Source organism: Labeo rohita, unplaced genomic scaffold, assembly GCF_022985175.1.
Source record: "Labeo rohita strain BAU-BD-2019 unplaced genomic scaffold, IGBB_LRoh.1.0 scaffold_63, whole genome shotgun sequence".
NCBI classification, from domain to species: Eukaryota; Metazoa; Chordata; class Actinopteri; order Cypriniformes; family Cyprinidae; genus Labeo; species Labeo rohita.
The window spans coordinates 172915-192129 of record NW_026129557.1 but is presented as its reverse complement, the minus strand read 5'-3'; the positions used below and the strand labels follow the sequence as shown (position 1 = coordinate 192129).

The 19215-nt window shown below is 36.7% G+C and overlaps 2 protein-coding genes across 2 annotated transcripts in view; both read right to left on the bottom strand.

The window, feature by feature from the left end:
- The window catches only part of mosmoa (modulator of smoothened a), a 38579-nt gene extending 30537 nt beyond the window's left edge, over positions 1–8042 (bottom strand). Inside the window, exon 1 of the mRNA XM_051104086.1 lies at positions 7203–8042. Coding sequence (XP_050960043.1) covers positions 7203–7308 — 106 coding nt within the window. The 5' untranslated portion in view covers positions 7309–8042. The remainder of the gene's footprint in view (positions 1–7202) is intronic.
- A 1748-nt stretch (positions 8043–9790) lies between these two features.
- Positions 9791–19215, bottom strand: part of LOC127161388 (cytochrome b-c1 complex subunit 2, mitochondrial) — an 11024-nt gene continuing 1599 nt past the window's right edge. The window contains exons 4-14 of the mRNA XM_051104152.1: positions 18318–18382; positions 18172–18228; positions 17128–17252; positions 16951–17048; positions 16785–16842; positions 15850–15945; positions 14098–14297; positions 13926–14006; positions 12410–12486; positions 11970–12123; positions 9791–10102 (exon numbers count right to left, since the gene is read on the bottom strand). Of these exons, the coding sequence (XP_050960109.1) occupies positions 10019–10102; positions 11970–12123; positions 12410–12486; positions 13926–14006; positions 14098–14297; positions 15850–15945; positions 16785–16842; positions 16951–17048; positions 17128–17252; positions 18172–18228; positions 18318–18382 (1095 nt within the window). The 3' untranslated portion in view covers positions 9791–10018. The remainder of the gene's footprint in view (positions 10103–11969; positions 12124–12409; positions 12487–13925; positions 14007–14097; positions 14298–15849; positions 15946–16784; positions 16843–16950; positions 17049–17127; positions 17253–18171; positions 18229–18317; positions 18383–19215) is intronic.

Genomic DNA, 19215 nt, shown 5'->3' with positions numbered 1-19215 from the left:
ATTACCATGAATGTGTCGGAGGAAAATAGTAATGAGAATTTGAAATTAGTGTTTTCTGAGTCAGTGTCGCAGTGATAAAGTTGCTGATCCAGACTCGCCATCCCCTCTTTGGATGCGCCTTTAGAGTGAAATGCATCTTTACAGATTACATAATGAAAGAGTTTTTGTTTTCGATTTTTTTTTATTTCGTTAAGTAATAATTTAAAGCTTTCTACAGATATATTTATCATGTCTGTGAGGTATGTATTCGCTGAGTTTCGGTTCATTTTTGTGAAGCGCTCCTGTTAAGACGACAGAAAGTGCATCACGTTTGTGTTTTTTTTTTTTATTTTATAAAAGCACTGTTATTTTATAAAAGCTCCGTTTTGTTGATATTGTGAGTGCACACAAATAAAAGTAGATCCTTTACAGTTCTGAATGATGTATTACTCTTACCTTTATGAACAAAAATGACGGATATTTTAAATTGTTTCCACTGAAAAAAAAAAAAATGCAAGTGATCGTGCTGGTGCCTTTATGCCTTGCAGAGCGTTTTCAGCTTCCACTCTCTGCAAAAATGATTGAATATGCGCCTGATAGCACACATTGTCTAGGTATAACAGTTAAACTAACATTGTTTTATGTTTGAAGTCGTGATGATTTTTGAAAGCAAAATTGATCAAACAGACTATGGTCAGTCTTCCACTGGCCGGTCGTTCCTTAAAAAAAAAATCAAAAATGTATATTTAACGAACAAAAAATGCTGCAAACGTTTTCCAAAATCAACTCAGGCTAATAAAAAAATGAAACGAAATATAATCACTTTGCTATTACATATAAAACTGAACTATTTTAATAGCTGTAACAGAAGTATAAGCTGTTTTGGGAGAATGAGGAAACAAGACGGACTCGGGCCGAGAATTCTGATAAGCTGTCGGACAAGGGCCGGGCTAGGGCCTATATTTGAGGCCCGAGCGGGTCTCTATAAGGGAGAAAAAAAACGAGCTCAGAATCGATTCTGAAATATTCAGAAGTTCACTATCTTGAGAAAAATCCTAAAATGTTTCTCTAAAAAAACAATTTCTTCACGACTAAAGAAAAAGAGACATGAACATCTTGGATGACGAGGGGGTGAGTACATTATCTGTACATTTTTGCTCTGGAAATGAAATTCTTCATAAAAAAAAAAAAAAAAAAAAAAAAAAGATTCAAATTTCTAATATGCAAGTGGTGCTTGTCTGTGGAAATTGCTTTCACAATGAAAAGGTGTTGCTGTGCTGTTACTATCGCGCTCTGAGAGTTTTAACAAGCTGCTATGCGCTTGCTTTCTAGGCCACGTCAAAAGAGCCTTTTTGACAAATGTCTGATATTCTAGTCTCTCTATATATGCTTGTGTCCCTTCTTCAAAGCAAGTAAGGGATTTTTACAGCCCTTTATATTGTCCATCAGGTGAAATTTGTTGCAAGTCTGTTCGTTTGCAACAAGCACCCAGATTTGAGGGATCATTACAGGAATGTGTCCAAACAGCTGATCAAAACAAAACAATAATCAACAAGTAACCCACACACGACTCCAGTCCATAAATTCAAAACTTCAAAATACAAGTCCATAACACTTCCTCCAGTGAAAAAGTCCATCCCCTGTTGCCCTCTCGCATCAAAATCCACCAACATATTTATTTAGAACTGTTTTGGACTGATTTCACTTGTGGTGCATGCATATTTCTCTCCTGATTCAGATGAGGAAGCAATATTATGGACAGAGCCGTTGTATTTTAACCATAAGCAACAAAAACGTCTTGATGGATTTGTTTCTTACAAACACAGCATTTCCACTTCACAGGATGTTAATTGATGGACTGGAGTGGTGTGGATTACTTGTGGATTATTGTGACGTTTTTATCAGCTGTTTGGACTCACATTCTGACAGCACCCATTCACTGCAGAGGATCCACTGATGAGTGATGTAATGCTGAATTTTCCAAATCTGTTTCCATGTAGAAATAAACTCATCTACATCTTGGATAATTTAAGGGAGAGCAGATTTCCAGAACTATTCCTTTAACGTCTGTAGCTGGACAAATTAAGTGCCAAAGTTGAATACTTGGACTTTTTGTTTTATTTCATTTAATAACTATAAGCATAACAACCACAAACAAAAAAAAAAGCAACAGCCTTTCTTCAACTGTGTGAAAGAATCTTTGTGTACCCATCAAGACAGGGAAAAATAAACAGATAATGACAGTAAACAAAACAACAGCAAAAAAATCCTTCAGTGCAACCATTTAGTCAAAATGTCCAGAAGTAGATCAAAGACACGATTTCTCCGAAAGCGCCTAAACAATGTCTCATCAGCCAATTATTCTGCCTCATTCTGGTCATAGACCACATCAAAGAGAGGGCAGGGACTCTACAAACACTTTAATGATTTTACCATTCACAGGAAGGAAACAATCTGACAATGGCTCACAAAGAAGCCCATTCAGTTTACTGAATTGCATGCAGCCACGCACTAAACAATGAACTCTGAATTCTTCATTTGGTGGCCTGAAAGAACAATCTGACACACCAACAAACATACAAACAAACAACGCATCCATGACGGCTTTACGGTATTGTTTTCATTAAGTTATTCTATGACTGACAAGTTGAGTGAATCATACAAAATTTTACAAAATGCATCCAATAATTAAAATACTAATACCTGCCACTTCTGTAATGTAAAAAAAAACCCTCATATACAGAGCATACAGTAACGTACTGCATATAATATAAAGTCTGTGTGCACGTCAAAACGTTTTTGTTTTCCGAAGGAAACTCTTTACTCTGTACTTAGTTTGAAAGATCTTTGAGAGTGTGTGTGTGATCCATCATCTGCTTTCATAACTCATTTTATAACAGTATAAAAAGGACTGTAAGATGACAGAGTGTGTTGTGTAACTCTTATTGAAATCTATAATGAGAATTACCACTGAGAACGAGAACTGTCAAAAAAACCCCAACTCTAATAATACAGAGCATACAGTAACGTACGTTTCATATAATAGCCACCTCTTTCTTTTCGTAAGAGTGGGCATGGCCATTTATACATTTTATGGGTCTTATTCTGGTCTCATCTGCATCCAGCTATTTTTAGCTGTACAAAACAGCATTTTGCTGCTTGATGTTGCAAACTGGTGTGTCTTGCCATATTATTTTAATGTATTATCTTAATTATGAACACAATGGTTTGTAGTGCAAACAGTTTCCTGCATGTTGTTATTTTTCCATTTCCCTATAGTGGTTAATGAACCGAAAGTCTCACCCATAGGTTTACTTAAAGGAAGTTGTGGATGTAAAGTATCAAAACGTTTTTATTTCCCAATAGACATTACTAAAGAGACTGAAAGAGTGTGTTGTAAGGCTGGACGATTAATTGCAAAGTAATCAAAACTGTAATTTCAAACCTAATTTTCCCATATCGGTTTTTCCGTATTTTTAAATCCTGTTAATACTTTCCCAGATGTCAAAACATACTTCCATGTGTGTAGTCCATGTTATACGGACATGTATGAGCATTGCGCTTGCATCTTTTGCAGAGTCTCGTACGTGTGTGGCACGCTTAAGATGCCACGCCAAGTTAAGAATTTTTTTTAACATGCAGCTCCGCTCATCAATGTCAGTTTCAATACAGTGGACCAATCAGAAGACCCTGGAGGGGGGCAAGCCTTGCGAGCTTTTGTTTACAGTAGCAGGTTGGCATGACAACTTTTGTATAGACCAATTCGGTGTTCGCAAACAGTGATGATGTTTTTTTGTGGGCGGAGCCTATCTGGTGGCAAAAATAAGAGTTTTCAAGTAGCAATCGATGGAAGCCATGTAATAAAAGAATAAAAAAGGTCAATTTAAGGTTATATTTCAAAATTCTGAGTTTATTCTCACAATTTTGAGATTATACACTGCAAAAAAAAATGCTTTTCTTACTTAGATTTTTTGTCTTTTTCCAGCCAAAATATCTAAAAATTCTTAAATCAAGAAGGATTTTCTAAACAAGTAAAAATTATTGTCTTGTTTTCAGAAAAAAGAAGTCAAGATTAAGTGTTTTTTTGCTTGAAACAAGCAAAATAATCTGCCAATGGGGTAAACAAAATGATCTAGTTTTCTGCTTGAAATAAGATTAATTTGCTTACCCCATTGGCAGATTATTTTGCTTGTTCTAAGCAAAAACTTACTTAATTTTGACTTCTTTTTTTTCTGAAAACAAGATAATTTTTACTTGTCTAAAAAAAATCCTTCTTGATTTAAGAATTTTTAGATATTTTGACTGGAAACAAGACAAAAAAAAATCAAAGAAATCAAAAAAAAAAAAAAAAAAAAAAAAAAGTAAGAAAACCATTTTTTACAGTGTATCTCACAATTCTGATAAGAAAAATTAACTTGTTATTCTCTCTTTTCCCCTTAGCTCAGAATAATGAGTTTATATCCCACACTTTTACACCCCTCAGAATTGACAAACTCGCAATTGTTGAATAAATTGAGTCACAAAATGCACAAAATAGGAGATATAGGTCTGGTTTCACAGACAGGGCTTAGACTAAGATAGGATTATGTTAAATTAGCACATGCAAGTGATTTATATAAACGTGCCTTAGAAAATAAACATTACTGGTGTGCATCTAAAGACAAAACAAAGACACTGATATATTTTTAAGATTAGTTAGTGCAAGACTCTTTCAGTTGAAACAGCTCGGACTTACATTTTAGTCTAGGACTAGGCTTAAGCCTTGTTTTTGAAACCAGGACTGATAGAGAAGTCAGAATTGTGAGACTAAATAGGTAAATGTTATATAAAATGTTACAGGTTTTAACAGTATTTCATGCACACAATTGTAGGACTAATAAAATATGTCTTCTATTATGTAGACCTATTGTTTAAATCAAATTCATGCTTTAAAAGTGGAGTAATCATAGCAAGTTAGATCCATAGTATGTCCATTTAAACATCTCCATTTAGTTTTAAATAGCGTCTTTGACGACAATATTCCATAAAAATGATTTGCATTCCAAATGCAAAACATTAATGAAAACATTAATACTGAAGTGAAAACCTGAAGTAAACACTTGCGCATATAGGGTGACAAGACAAGATCGCTGAGAGGAAGATCACACGCAACAGCGATCATGTGTCAGATTCACATCTATTTATCGAGGTAAAATGTTCAATTAATCGAGATTTAGTTTTGAGGTCAAAGGCTAAAATGACTAAAGCGGCTAAACAGGTTCAATACTTTTAGAAAAATAGAATTTTAATTAATCTTTAAAATGATATTCACCCATAACAACTCACCACTGGTTTCATAGCTACGGAACAACAATGCCTACTCCACACAATAAGAAAGCCTCAGACAATCAGGCTAAACAAATTCAATAGGAAGCATGTGCTAAAACTCCTTGCGCTGGACGCCTGAAGACGACACAAAGGAAAATGTTCACATGGCTGCTTGTTTTAGCACCTGATTCACCGCTGGAGCATTTGACATGTAAGAAAACAACACAAGGCCAGCGATTCTTGCTGAATTGAGTGGATTGTGCTTGAACCCCTGTTGACCCACTTACTAAGCAGTCATGCATGCTGAACAAAGAGCAGCTGTTTATCAACAGCCCGCCTGCACATGGACATCTGAAGACAGTCATGGGTTTAAATGTTTAATAACGGTGTAGGTGTCCTCGCGCCTGTCAGAGCCACATAAAACTGCTAAATAACCAAAACAAGACATGGAGGAACTGCTAAAAATGATTTTACCTTTTGTCTTCAGCTACATTTATTTAAAGGTTTGAAGTTGGACAGTGTTGTTAATGCTCAGATGACTGTGTTATGTGGTTAAATATTACAAAAGAATCATGATGCAATTTTTGACTGCAATGCTTGATGTGTCAAAACAACCTTCTAGGTCACTCCTGACCACTGGATAATGATTTTAATACGATCTTACAGTGAATTTACTTACAAAATGATTTTTTAAAAATGATTAATAATGTTTAAGAGCTTAAGTTACAATTAAAAAAATTATATATATATATATATATATATATATATATATATATATATATATATATATATATATATATAATAAAACATTAGCGACCCTGTACCACAAAACCAGTCTTAAGTAACATGGGTATATTTGCAACAACAGCCAAAAATACACTGCATGGGCCAAAATTATTGATTTTTCTTTTATGCCAAAAATCATTAGGATAAACAAAGGTCATGCTCCATTAAGATATTTACTAAATTTCCTACCATGAATATATCAAAAATTTTGACTGGTAATATGCATTGCTAAGAACTACATTTGGACAACTTTATAGGCAACTTTCTCAATATTTAGATTTTTTTGCAACCTCAGATACTTGTATCTTAACCAAATATTGTCTTATCCTACCAAACCATACATCAATGGAAAGCTTAATTATTCAGCTTTCAGACAATATCTGTATACATATCAAAATTGACCCTTATGCCTGGGTTTTGCAGTCTAGGGTCACATTTTTGAGCTGCAAAAACAAATATTTACAATACACCATCCTATATTGTAACAATGGCAATAGCATTAATGTTTTTAGTATTATGGCCTTAAAATTATACCTTAAATCCTGTGAGTGACACTAAATATTGATTTGGTTTAATAACAAAAGTTGTATAGTAATGTTTAGCACATATTTATATTTTGTGACCCTGGACCCTTATGACTACACAAACTAGTCATAAGGGTCAGTTTTTGGACATTGAGATGTATACATCATATAAAAATTTAATTTCTATTGATGTGTGGTATTAATTTTGACCCATACAATTTTTGGCTATTGCTACAAATACACCTGTGCTACTTAAGACTGGTTTTGTGGTCACATATAGCAATGTTTTTTTAATGTTTTATATTTATGTGCATGTGTATAAGATCAAATTCAAAAGTATAAGAATCAAAGCTTCATGAGATATCTGATATTTGAATGCATGCGCACTAATATCTGTTCAGTGTTATACAATCATGTTTCTTATTGACATAACTGACAGTAATTATCTAATTTAATGCAATCTTAGAAAACTATTTTCGTTAGAATCTTGAAAACAGATGAGGGAAAAAAGTAGGAACATAAACATTAAATCTCTTGCAGTTCCCAGTTGTGCTGTTCCCAGATCTGAAGCCATTATAATCGAGAGTTATTGATCTCAAATCTCACCTGCTGACTCGCCAGTGTTGATCCAGTCTGGATTGGCAATGCTCGCTATGGCAAATATATCCGCAGCCAGAAAGAGACATCCTGAAATAATGGTGAGTTTATCCATCTCAGGTTACCTGGACTCTGATACAGGAGTGAAGAACTGGAGCTAGTCTCTCTATAGCTATCAGAAGCAGTCAGTAAACAGGATGGTCCCTGCTCGAGTCCGACTGCATGATATGGCGTGATATGATATGGCTAGAAGTCCAGCAGCCTTGGAGAACAAAACAAACTCATTAAAGACCAGGTTCTGTGCCTGATCTTCCTCCTAATAAGAGCTTAGGGCTGATGCTCCATCCTCATATAGTGACTGACTGCGGTGCTCTTCTGTTAGATACTAGCTAGCAGGTTTACTAGCTACAGATCCTCACGGTTTGTTTGCCATCCGGAGGGCCTGCTGCCACTCGACGTCCACATATCCATCGTGAAGAAGCTCTCGACTGCGGGAATTTATCGGCGAACGCGTTAAAACAACGAATTAGTTCCGTACAGGGACGTTTTCATCGACGGTGTTATGGTCCATCTTTCTCCTCAGCTGTGCGCGCATCTGCACGGACGCCGAGCGGGAGCACAACACCGCCGCATCATCTTCATGCTCAAAAACCCGTCGAAATCCCGCCCGTGTAGCGTGAAAGCTCGTTAGATGAGTGTATTTGGAGAGAAACGAGTGGAAGACGCTGCAGAAGCATGAGAAACAGTGGTGTAAACGCAGCTCTCGCGTCTTTCCCAATGACATCAAGCGAAAACCCCCACGCAGCGTCTATCGTCAGACACAACAGGCCTGCGAGATCACGCTCGCTTGCTATCGCGAGACTCTGGGTGGTTAAAGGGGGTCTGTGATGTGTGTGGGCATCATCAACATCCAGGAGTGCTGCTATAATTACCCGCTTAATACGCGGACTAATTTCAAAATACATCAGTTACACTGGGGAGCGATATACGTGTTCAGTAATATAGAGAAATTGATCATAACATGTTTATTTTGTGAATGTGCAGTGGGGTCCAAAAAATAAAAATACGTTTATTTTAAATACGCATTATTTTTAAAACTGAATAGCATAACAATTTACAAAAATGCGATATTTACATAAAGATGTCATTTGTGAACATTGTTTAATACGTTTACTAATGAACAATATATTTATTACACTATTTATTAATCTTTGTTAACGTTAGTTGATAAAAATACAGTCGTTCATTGTTAGTTCATAGTGCATTATCATGTTAACACCCAGATCACACACGTACATCTGTCAGTTTTACATATATAAATCATAAATATCTTAAAGACATCTAATAGACGTCTATTTGACATCTAATAGGAAACGTCCTATAGACGTATTGCAGATGAGCAAACAAATAGATGTCTCCAAGATGTATGTATGCTATCACGGCAATCACAACTTTTGATTTTAACAATGCATTCCCAAAAAGCGCACGTACATCTGCAAGATGTCTGTTAAAGATCACTTGATCTGGAAAGCATCTGCTGTGTACAAACATCTGACAGGTGTCTGTAAGATGTCAGTTTTACATACATTCTAAATCATAAACATCTTATAGACGTCTGTTTGACATCTGATAGGAAACGTCCTATAGATGTATTGTAGATGAGCAAACACTCTAAAAAATACATTTTGCAGATGTAAATGCGGACGTCAAATAGACGTCTCCGAGATGTATGTGTGCTATCAGGGTTAGTAAAAATTAGGCTAAATTAATATTAAATAAGATTACCCAGATAGCACACGTACATCTCGGAGACGTCTATTTGACGTCTGCAAGACATCTGCAAGATGTAGCTTGGTCATCTGCAATACGTCTATTGGATGTTTCCTATCAGATGTCAAATAGACGTCAATTAGATGTCTTTAAGATGTTTATGATTTAGAATGTATGTAAAACTGACAACTTACAGATGTCTGGCAGACGTTCGTACACCGAAGATGATTTCCAGATCAAGAGATCTTTAACAGACATCTTGCAGATGTACGTTTACTATCTGGGTAATAAATGATGTAGAAGTTTTGTTCATTCTTAGTTCATGTTAACTAAAGTAGTTACCTAATGTTAACTAATGGACTTTGTTGTAAAGTGGTACCAAAAAAGCTCATTAATTTGCACATGTAAAAATACCTATTTAAATATTTAAAAAGACAAAGATGAAGCTCGATAAAATGTTTTTCTAATGTATGAAATACAATAACTGTAATTAATTTATATAGTATGGAAAACAGTCACATTGTTAGCAGTGTTAGTGTTCAAATCATACAGTAGTACAATATAATTTAACTTTATGACAAATACTTTATGTTTAGCTATAATACAGCAAAGTATGTTAAAAGACTTATCTCTAACTGGTCAAACCAAACTTTTATATTAATATCTATATATGAAGAGGTAATTTGCAAAAACAGATAACTCTTGTTTTCCTTAAGCCTAATGTGCAGCTCATTGTCTCCCTCTGCAGGCTAATGTAAGACTTACCAAAAGCAATGGGTCAAAAACTGTGATCCCAGTCTCTTCAGAGAAATGATGAAGCAGACCATAAGCATTTATCACTGATAGATTTGTTTTAATGAATGTACATCAGATATACAGTGAAATGGACGAAACTGATGCTCTCAGTAAACCATTACTAAGGACCAGACTTCATGATGAACTGACCAAAAAACAACTGTCAATGGCAAATCAGGGATTCATACAAGTTTAAGAATGTTTTTACACTCAAATAAGCAGCTGCACAATGTGTGCACTTTTTAGACTGGGACTTCTTCTCACAATTCATCAACAAATGGTGTGTTTGCCAGATGTCCACAACTTGACATGGTCTTCTTGCTTTCAACAAACTTCTTTGCAGCCTGTAGAAATAAAAATGAGACAATTCTGCTGTCATAGATCATTTATCAACTGTTTTTCTTTTATACTGCTTTAACAGTTTCATGAGAAAGTGGTGTTTCTATAGCAAAACTACCAGGTAAGCTAACAATCCATATTATTTGGCACATTGAGTATTCATTTCATTTGTATTAACAAATATATGTGTTATGATTCATTAGTATTGTTCCTATTGCTCAACTTCATGGCCATGGGTTCAAGTCTAAAGAAATGCATGAAATTAAAGGTCTATAACTTGAATGCACTGTAAGCATTTTGGATAAATATGTCTCAGATGTAAATGTAATATTTGCTGATGCTGTTCTTCTAACTAAATCCTGAAAAAAAAAAGGAAATAAATAAGGCAGCACAGCAGTTTTCATTAGATCATGTGATGCAGAAAATTCAGCTTTGCATTACAGGAATAAATTACATTTGAAAAAATTTTAAAATAGTTGTTTTAAGTGCTAAAACTATTACTGATTTTACTGTATTGTTTATCAACTGCAGCCTTGCTGAGTATAAGGGTCTCATTTTAAAACACTTTAAATATCATAACGCACACAACGGGATCGAGAAAGGTCCGCAAACCAGGACTCGAACTCGGGACCCCCCGAAAAGATAAAATATGCAACCTAGCAATGCTTTTAAAATTGGATTGATGACTAAACTGGACAGAAAAACCTTCAAAACGATAGTTCAATCAGACTGAAAAACCTTAATCTAAACAGTTCAATCAGACATTTCATAGGTTTAATTCTTACTAACTGTTCAGTGAAGGACACTGAATATTTTCCCGTAAGATCTTCAGAACACAAATTAAGATACTTTTGATGAAATCTGAGAGCTTTCTGACCTGCATAGACAGCAACGCAACCAACACGTTCATCGACAAAACCGTCCATGTGACATCAGTGGTTCAACCAAAATTTTATGTAGCTACGATACTTTTTATGTGCAAAAAAAAGAAAAAAAAACCTTTCACTATTTTCTAATAAGTATTCAAAGAGAGGTCTCGGATTTCATCAAAAATATCTTAATTTGCGTTCTGAAGATGAGCAAAGGTCTTACGGGTGTGGAACAAGATGAGGGTGAGTAATTAATGACAGAATTTTCATTTTTGGCTGAACTAACTCCAGTGATGCGCGGGTCAATGTATAAACAACCCGAACCCGACCGACGTTTTCAACTAACCCGCCGCAACTCGGACCGCAAAAAAAAAAAAAAAAAGAAAAAAAAGAAAATTGTACCCGACCCGCTTCCTGACCTGCATTTTTTTCAAATGGTGCGCTCGCTGACGTGGTGCGCTCAGAGGTGCGGCGGCGAGAGCAGGCAGTTCTTGAGGCGACCCATCATTTTCCATTTCAGCTGTATACTGATGAATGCCAGTTTTGTGGCTATCAAATGTGTAAATAGCATCACAAGAAGTACACATGACAAAGCCAGCACTTCGGTCATCATCTTTCATTATTTCGGCAAATGTCTCCCACACTTTGCTCTTTCTATTTGTGTATTTGCGGAGCTTCCACTCCCCAGTCTTCACCTTTTCTCTTGCCGCCTCCATCTCTACATGCAGACTGAGCTTGTGCGTCATCTTCACGCCAGTAATTTAGCCAATAAAGTGTAGGCCTATGTATTTCATAGAAAATTGTGTCTAGTACTATATAAATTACAAAGGTTTAATTGGCATCTTTATTTCAAACGACCCGACCGACCGCGACCCGAATATCATTAAAAATATTTTTGGATAACTCGTAACCGCGGGTGACCGTGGGTACCCGCTCATTTTGGATCAACCCGCGCATCACTGACTAACTCTTTAACTTGCCATGATTTACATAAATGACTTACTTTGACAACGTCATTGGAGGTCACAGAGTCGATGTTCTGCGTCACAGACTGTGGTGGGCTGTAGGCACCACTGCTCAAAACCTGAACTCCCAGCTCCTCCAGCAGGCTATCTGAACTCTCCAAAGACATCAGATAATCAGCCTTCAGCTGGGTCCTGGAAACACACAATACCAGGCCCTCCATTCAACTGACATCAACACTGACAGAAACAACAACCACTGACCCCATTTACTTCCTTAAAGCACATTACTCCAAATAAAAAAAACAGCACTGAGTTTGAAAGTTTTACAGTTTTATAGAAATACTTCTGAAATTACAAGGATATTCATTCCTATTAGTTCTGAAAGCGCTGTATATGTAGGAATGCATTATGGTTGTTAAAAGCTTTGCCAATTGGCGTTTCTTTTACTCTGTTGAGTGGCTGATGTTAATAGACTGACTTTGCTCTGGTGAGGTCATCGGCAGTAAGTCTTCCTTCAGCCACAGCTGACACCTGTGCCATGGCTGCATTGATCACCTGCAGACAGAGAGAGACAGATCAATACAGATGTCAATCACTCACTCGCTTCACACTGTCAGCATTAAAGTAACAGTTCATCCACAAATAAAAATCACTGTCACTGTATGTAAAAGAGACTGATTAAAGGGGTCATCGGATGCCCATTTTCCACAAGTTGATATGATTCTTTAGGGTTTTAATGAAAAGTCTATAATATACTTTGGTTAAAAATTCAAAAACTCAATGGTAGTGTAAAACAACACATTTTTTACACTGCCAAAATCAGCTCTGCAATAATCATCCCATTCTGGTCAAGGCTGCTTTAAATGCAAATGAGCTCTGCTCGCCCCGCCCCTCTCTTCTCTCTGTGATGTGACAAGCATGTTTACTTTAGCCGCTAAACTTGCTATTAGGAAAGGCGATCGCAAAGATTTATAAAAAAAACCTTACACTCACTTCTGCTGTAAGTGAAGCTGGATCATGAATGATTTGTGCGAACATAGACAGATATATGTAGATCAGGAGGAGCATTCCCTTCACAAACAGACGTAATCTACTGCATCTTCAGCTGCTCAGATGTCGGGAGTAAATGACGACCACTATGTTCATTATTACATCCAGCACCACAACACCTCAATCGCTCAATCTGAGATGTTCTTGTCTAACTTACATCCCTGCTCTGGCATAGAAACAAAGAGGGCGGACTGTTACAGCTGATCTGAGGTAAAACGTTCAAGTCAATCAGCTATCGTGGGAGCGGCCTCTGTGGGTGTGACGCCACACCGACAGGCATCTGAGAATGGCTCGATTTGAAAAAGGGGATATTATTTTTACAGATTAATTAAAAACCACTGCATGGATTTTTATCATTATAGGGTAGATTTGTACATACACTGCCAACACACATTAATGTTCAAACAACATGTAAAAGTGAACTTAGCATCCGATGACCCCTTTAAAGAGATGATTTCCCCCAAAATGAAAATAATGTCATTAATTACTCACCCTTATGTCATTCCAAACCTGTAAGACTTTTGTTCATCTTAGGATTTTGATGAAATCTGAGAATCGTTCAAGGCCCAGAATGGTATTATGTGTCATGGTAATTTCATGAACGTGCGTTGAAAAATTGTCGAAAAATTGTTTGTTTTCTTTGCAAACGAAACATTCTCATAGCTTCATAAAATTACGGTTGAAGCACTGATGTCACATGGACTATTTTAACAATGTCCTTACTACCTTTCTGAGCCTTGAATGTGGTAATTACATCGCTGTCTATGCCAGGTCAGAAAGCTCTCGGATTTCATCAAAAATATCTTAATTTTTGTTCAGAAGATGAACGAAGCTCTTATGGGTTTGGAAAGACATGAGGGTGAGTAATTAATGACAGAATTTCCATTTTTTGAGTGAACTAGTCCTTAATCGAACAACTATGTCTATTCTCTGAACATACTCACTTCGCGGGCTGAGTCTGCTTGTGAGATGATATACACTCCGAAGAGCCCGGAGTCAGAGTAAGTAGCACTGAAAGCTGTGGCCTGTGAGGAAGATCAAACAGAAGCATCTAAACTGTAGTGAGATTTTAAATCCATACTTTGAGGAAAGGGATCACAGATGACTAGTACTCACATCAAATGGCTGTGCGGTGGCCTTGGCGATGCCCTGACTGAGTTTGCTGGTGATGTTGGATCCTCTCTTGACGTGTGGTCCGGCACCCAGAAGCCTCTGCAGCACGCTGAAGGCATTTGCCTCCGCAGAGCCCACCGCGGCTCCTTCACATGCCAGCAGAGCATGCACCAGACCTCCACCGCTCTGCACACGCAGCTCACCTGCACATAAATGTCATTTCAACAGAATCACTAATTCAGTCAATTTCACAAAAGTACAGCCATGTCAAATTATTATATACACACATATACATATACAGTCATGGCCAAAAATATCGGCACCCCTGCAATTCTGTCAGAAAATGCAACCCTTCTCTCAGAAAATTGTTGCAGTTGCAAATGTTTTGGTACTCACATGTTTATTTATTTATTTTTGTTTGCATAGAGAAGAACAGAGAAGAAAAGTCAAATCTGATACAACTCCACACAGAACCCAAAACATGCACTGGACAAAATTATTGGCACCCTTAACTTAAAACTTGGTAGCACCCCCCTTTGGAAAAAATAACTGAAATCAATCGTTTCCTGTAACCATGAATGAGTTTCTTACACCTCTCTACTGGAATTTTGGACCACTCTTCTTTTGCAAACTGCTCCAGGTCATTCAGATTTGAAGGATGTTTCTCCCAACTGCTGTTTTGAGATCCACAGGTGTTCTATGGGATTCAGATCTGGACTCATTGCTGGCCATTTCAGAACTCTCCAGCGTGCTTTTTGAAGTGTGTTTCGGGTCATTGTACTGCTGGAAAACCTATGACCTCTGTTGGAGACGCAGCTTTCTGACACTGGCCACTATGTTGCACACCAAAATTCTTTGGTAACCATCGGATTTCATGATACCATTCACACATTTCAGAAGCAGCAAAGCAACCCCAAAATATCTTTGAACCTCCACCATGTTTGACTGTAGCGACTGTGTTCTTTTCTTTGAAGGCCTCATTTCTTTTTCTGTAAACAGTGCCATGATGTTCTTTACCAAAAAGCTCTACTTTTGTCTCATCTGTCCACAGTACGTTCTCCCAGAAGGATTGTGGTTTTGTCACATAAGGTTTGGCAAACTCTAGTCTTACCTTTTTACGCCTTTTGTCAGCAGTGGTGTCCTCCTGGGTCTTCTACCATAGCGTCCCTTTGACGGATAATGCGAGCTGACACTGTTGTACCCTGTGTCTGCAGATCAGCTTGAATTTGTTTGGAAGTTGATCAGGGTTCTTTATCCACCATTCGAACAATCCTTCGTTGCAATTTTCATTAATTTTGCTCTTCCGTCCACATCCAGGGAGGTTGGCTACAGTGCAATGGGCTGTAAACCTCTTGATGATATTGTGCACAGTGGACACAGGAACATTAAGATCTCTGGAGACAGACTTGTAGCCTTGAGATTGTCCATGTTTTTCCACAATTTCTTTTCTCCATGCTCAGTGTGACACACAACACAAAGGTTGAGTCAACTTTTCTCCATTTTAACTGGTTGCAAGTGCGATTACTATATTGCCCACACCTGTTACCTGCCACAGGTGTGTCTAAATACAAATTACAGGAGCATTACATGGTTGAAAAGAAATTATTTCTTACAATTTTGACAAGGTGCTATGTTCTAAGTGAAATTTTATCAAGTTTGACTTTTCTTTTTTCTTCTTATATAAACCATCATTACAGATACAAATTTCATAATTTCAATCTCTATGCACATGCCGTGAAGTGTTGGTGTACTTACCACCGCGGTAAACAGCTTTAGCCCCTGGTGCACCAGCCCCTGTATGGGTACTGAAGAAATGCTCGCCCACCTTCTTCAGAGCAGCATGACTGACGCCTTCATAAACACAGAGATTCAACATGACCACATGTCAGACAGGAGAAAGTCACATTCACTCATCAATAATATACAGTCCTGGGTAATACAGCTACATTAATGTGACACAAAAATAAAGTGACATTCTAGTTAAAAAGAATGAAACTCCATTACAAAAATTAATTAAAATAATGTCAATGCAAAATTGCTTCTTCCTACTTGTATTTGTTTATTTTAAATTTATTTACTTATAATTTTTGGTGGGAAGTAGAGGATATTGGACTGCAGTACATCAGATTCACATATCAGGGCAAAACTAGCCCACTGGTAAAGTTATTATGAAACTTAACAAGCCAAATAATAAAAAAAGCCTTAAAATTACTATAAAAATGTTACATTTTATAAGGCAAACAAAATCCTCAACATAAAATATATCAGTAACACCCACTTTAATTAAAAGAAAAAAAAAAAAAAAAAACTTTTTCTTGTCATGAAAAGGCAGTTGCTAACTAGTAAATAAATGGAAAACAGAGGTTTGAGGACATTACACATCATCACACCCATCAAACTCATCTTCTCATTAATTCGCTTTTACAGCCTTGTTGTTTATAATCGTGCTCTTGCAAACTATTCTAATGCAAACTATCAGGGAAAATGTTTTTTTAAATAAAGACAGAAAGAGCTGTTGGAAGCTTAATGGTGGCGACAAAGTCACTCAACCACATTTAGCAGTTTACTTCTGTATATTTCATTTAGGCTTCAAAGTGATTAAAGTTGTGTTTATTTGTGATTGGTTGTGGTTGGTCTACCAAAAATATGTTATCACCGCAACACTATGCACATTCATGATGAAAGCTTACCTAATCCAACAAGGGCCATTCTTGCACTGGTGTAATTATTGGCAAAGAACTGTTGCAGCTAGAATGTGAAAACAGAAGAAGTGTGTTTGCATATGCTTCAGTGTAAATAAGGTAACATGAGCAAACAGAACTGTCAGATGATCAGAAGCTGCTGTCAGTCACTTACATGATCAACACTAATCTTCCCCACCATGTGGTCTGGACAGTACAGTGAGTTGGATAAAGCATTCTTATACGCAGCTTCATGCAGCTTCTCCAGAACACCTGTGCAGAGACAAAACATCTTATCAGCATCAGATACTATGTCATGAGCAAATTCATTTTCGGTATGGTTATAATGTACCTATCTGTGGGCTTTGGTCTGCAACAGCCTTGTCTATCTTGACCCTCGGTGAGAGGTCAGACAGCTCCCAGGGTCTGAAGTCAGGAGCAGTGGTCACATTGATCAGGTACTCTAAGACACCATCACTGCACAGGAAACACATACACAAGACACTCATTTACAATGCACACAATTCTCGTTTATTTTCAAAACTGAATATTTAAAATAGCTGTACATTAAAATGACATTTATTGATGTAAAACTGAATTTTCAGCATTATTACACCAGTCTTCAGTGTCACATGATCCTTCAGAAATCATTCTAATATGCTGATTTGCTGCTCAAGGAACATTACTTTTATCAAAGCATTTATCTGAAATATAAATCTTTTCAATTTATCAATTTAATGCACCCTAACTGAATAAACGTAGACTATAAACTTTTTTTTTTTTTTTACAGTGGTGTGTTTAATTTACATTGGGTCTTAGGTAACACTTCATTTTAAGGACCAATTCTCACTATTAAATTGCTTATTAGCATGCATATTAATAGCATACTGGCTGTTTATGAGTACTTATCAAGTCAAGTCAAGTCGAGCTTTATTGTCATTCCGCTACATGTGTGGACATACAGTGGAACGAAATGTCGTGTCTCACAGGACCACTTTGCTACATAAATAAACATAAATATAAACATACAACAATAGACGTAAGAGCAATTTTTTAACCTATAGTGATTTCTTTATCAATTAGCGGTAAATCGACAATATTTGGAGATGAACAGATGACATTAAAAGACATAAAAGCACCGTCTTTGGGACCCTGGAGTAGCCGCTGTGTCTGACCGTGCCACCATCTATAAAGCACATATTAATGCATAACCTTATTCTAGATCCCTTAATCCAACCCCATACCTAAACTTAACAACTACCTTACTAACTATTAATAAGAAGCCAATTAGGAGTTTACTGAGACAATGGTGCATTAAACAAAAGATAAACTAAAGTGTTATTGAGTCTTATGTTTCCACCTCTATCTACAGCTCATTTACTGCAGAGATACTTACAAATCATCCCTCAGACAGTCCAGAGAATAGACCATGTGTTCCCTTGATGACGTCACACTAAAAAAAAAAAAAAAGACGTTGAGAGAAATGATAGAGTGCAATACAGAAAGTGTTTCAAAGGAGTCATGTATAAATATAATACTGACCTCAAACTTGCGCCCACTGACTCCAGACCCCGACAGATCTTGAAGGCTGACGCACCTTTAGTAGTCTGAAACACACACAAATTCATTACTGCAAAACGTACAAAACATTTCCTGCATTTAAATCAACTCACACAGAAGTTAAAACAGAGCAGATTCAGATAACGACAGTAGTTAAAGGAGAATTTTTGTTCCAGAATAAAAATTTCCTGATTATTTACTCACCCCATTGTGATCCAAGACGTTAATGTCTTTCTGTCTACAATCGCAAAGAAATTAAGGTTTTTAAGAAAAAAAGTTCAGGATTTTTTTTTTTTTTTTCAAATAGTGGACTTCAATGGGGATCAATGTGTTAAATGTACAAATTGCAGTTTCAATGCAGCTGCAAAGGGCTCTACACAATCCCAGCCATGGAATAAGAGTCTTACCTAGCAAAACGATCGATCATTTTCTTAAAACAATAAAAATTTCTATATTTTTTAAACCACAAATGTACGTCTTGCACTAACCCAACCTTACGCATTACGTAGTCACGCTGGAAAGGTCACGCGTGACGTAGGTCAAAGTACCAACCCAGTGTTTCCAAAGCGAACGTGCAAAGAAAGTCAAACGCCCTTTACAAAAAAAGATAAAAGTACGACATTGGATGATTTTGGAGTTTTTCACCCTACCCTGCCTTTATAAACCAAACTAACTGCACAGACGAAGAACAAAACACGCGTGACCTTTCCAATGTGATTACGTAATGTCCTCACACATTACGCAATCATATTGGAAAGGTCACACATGTTTTGTTCTTCGTCTGTGCAAAATCATTTGTGGTTAAAAAGTATAAATATTTTTATTGTTTTAAGAAAATGACAGATTGTTTTGCTAGATAAGACACTTATTCCTCGTCTAG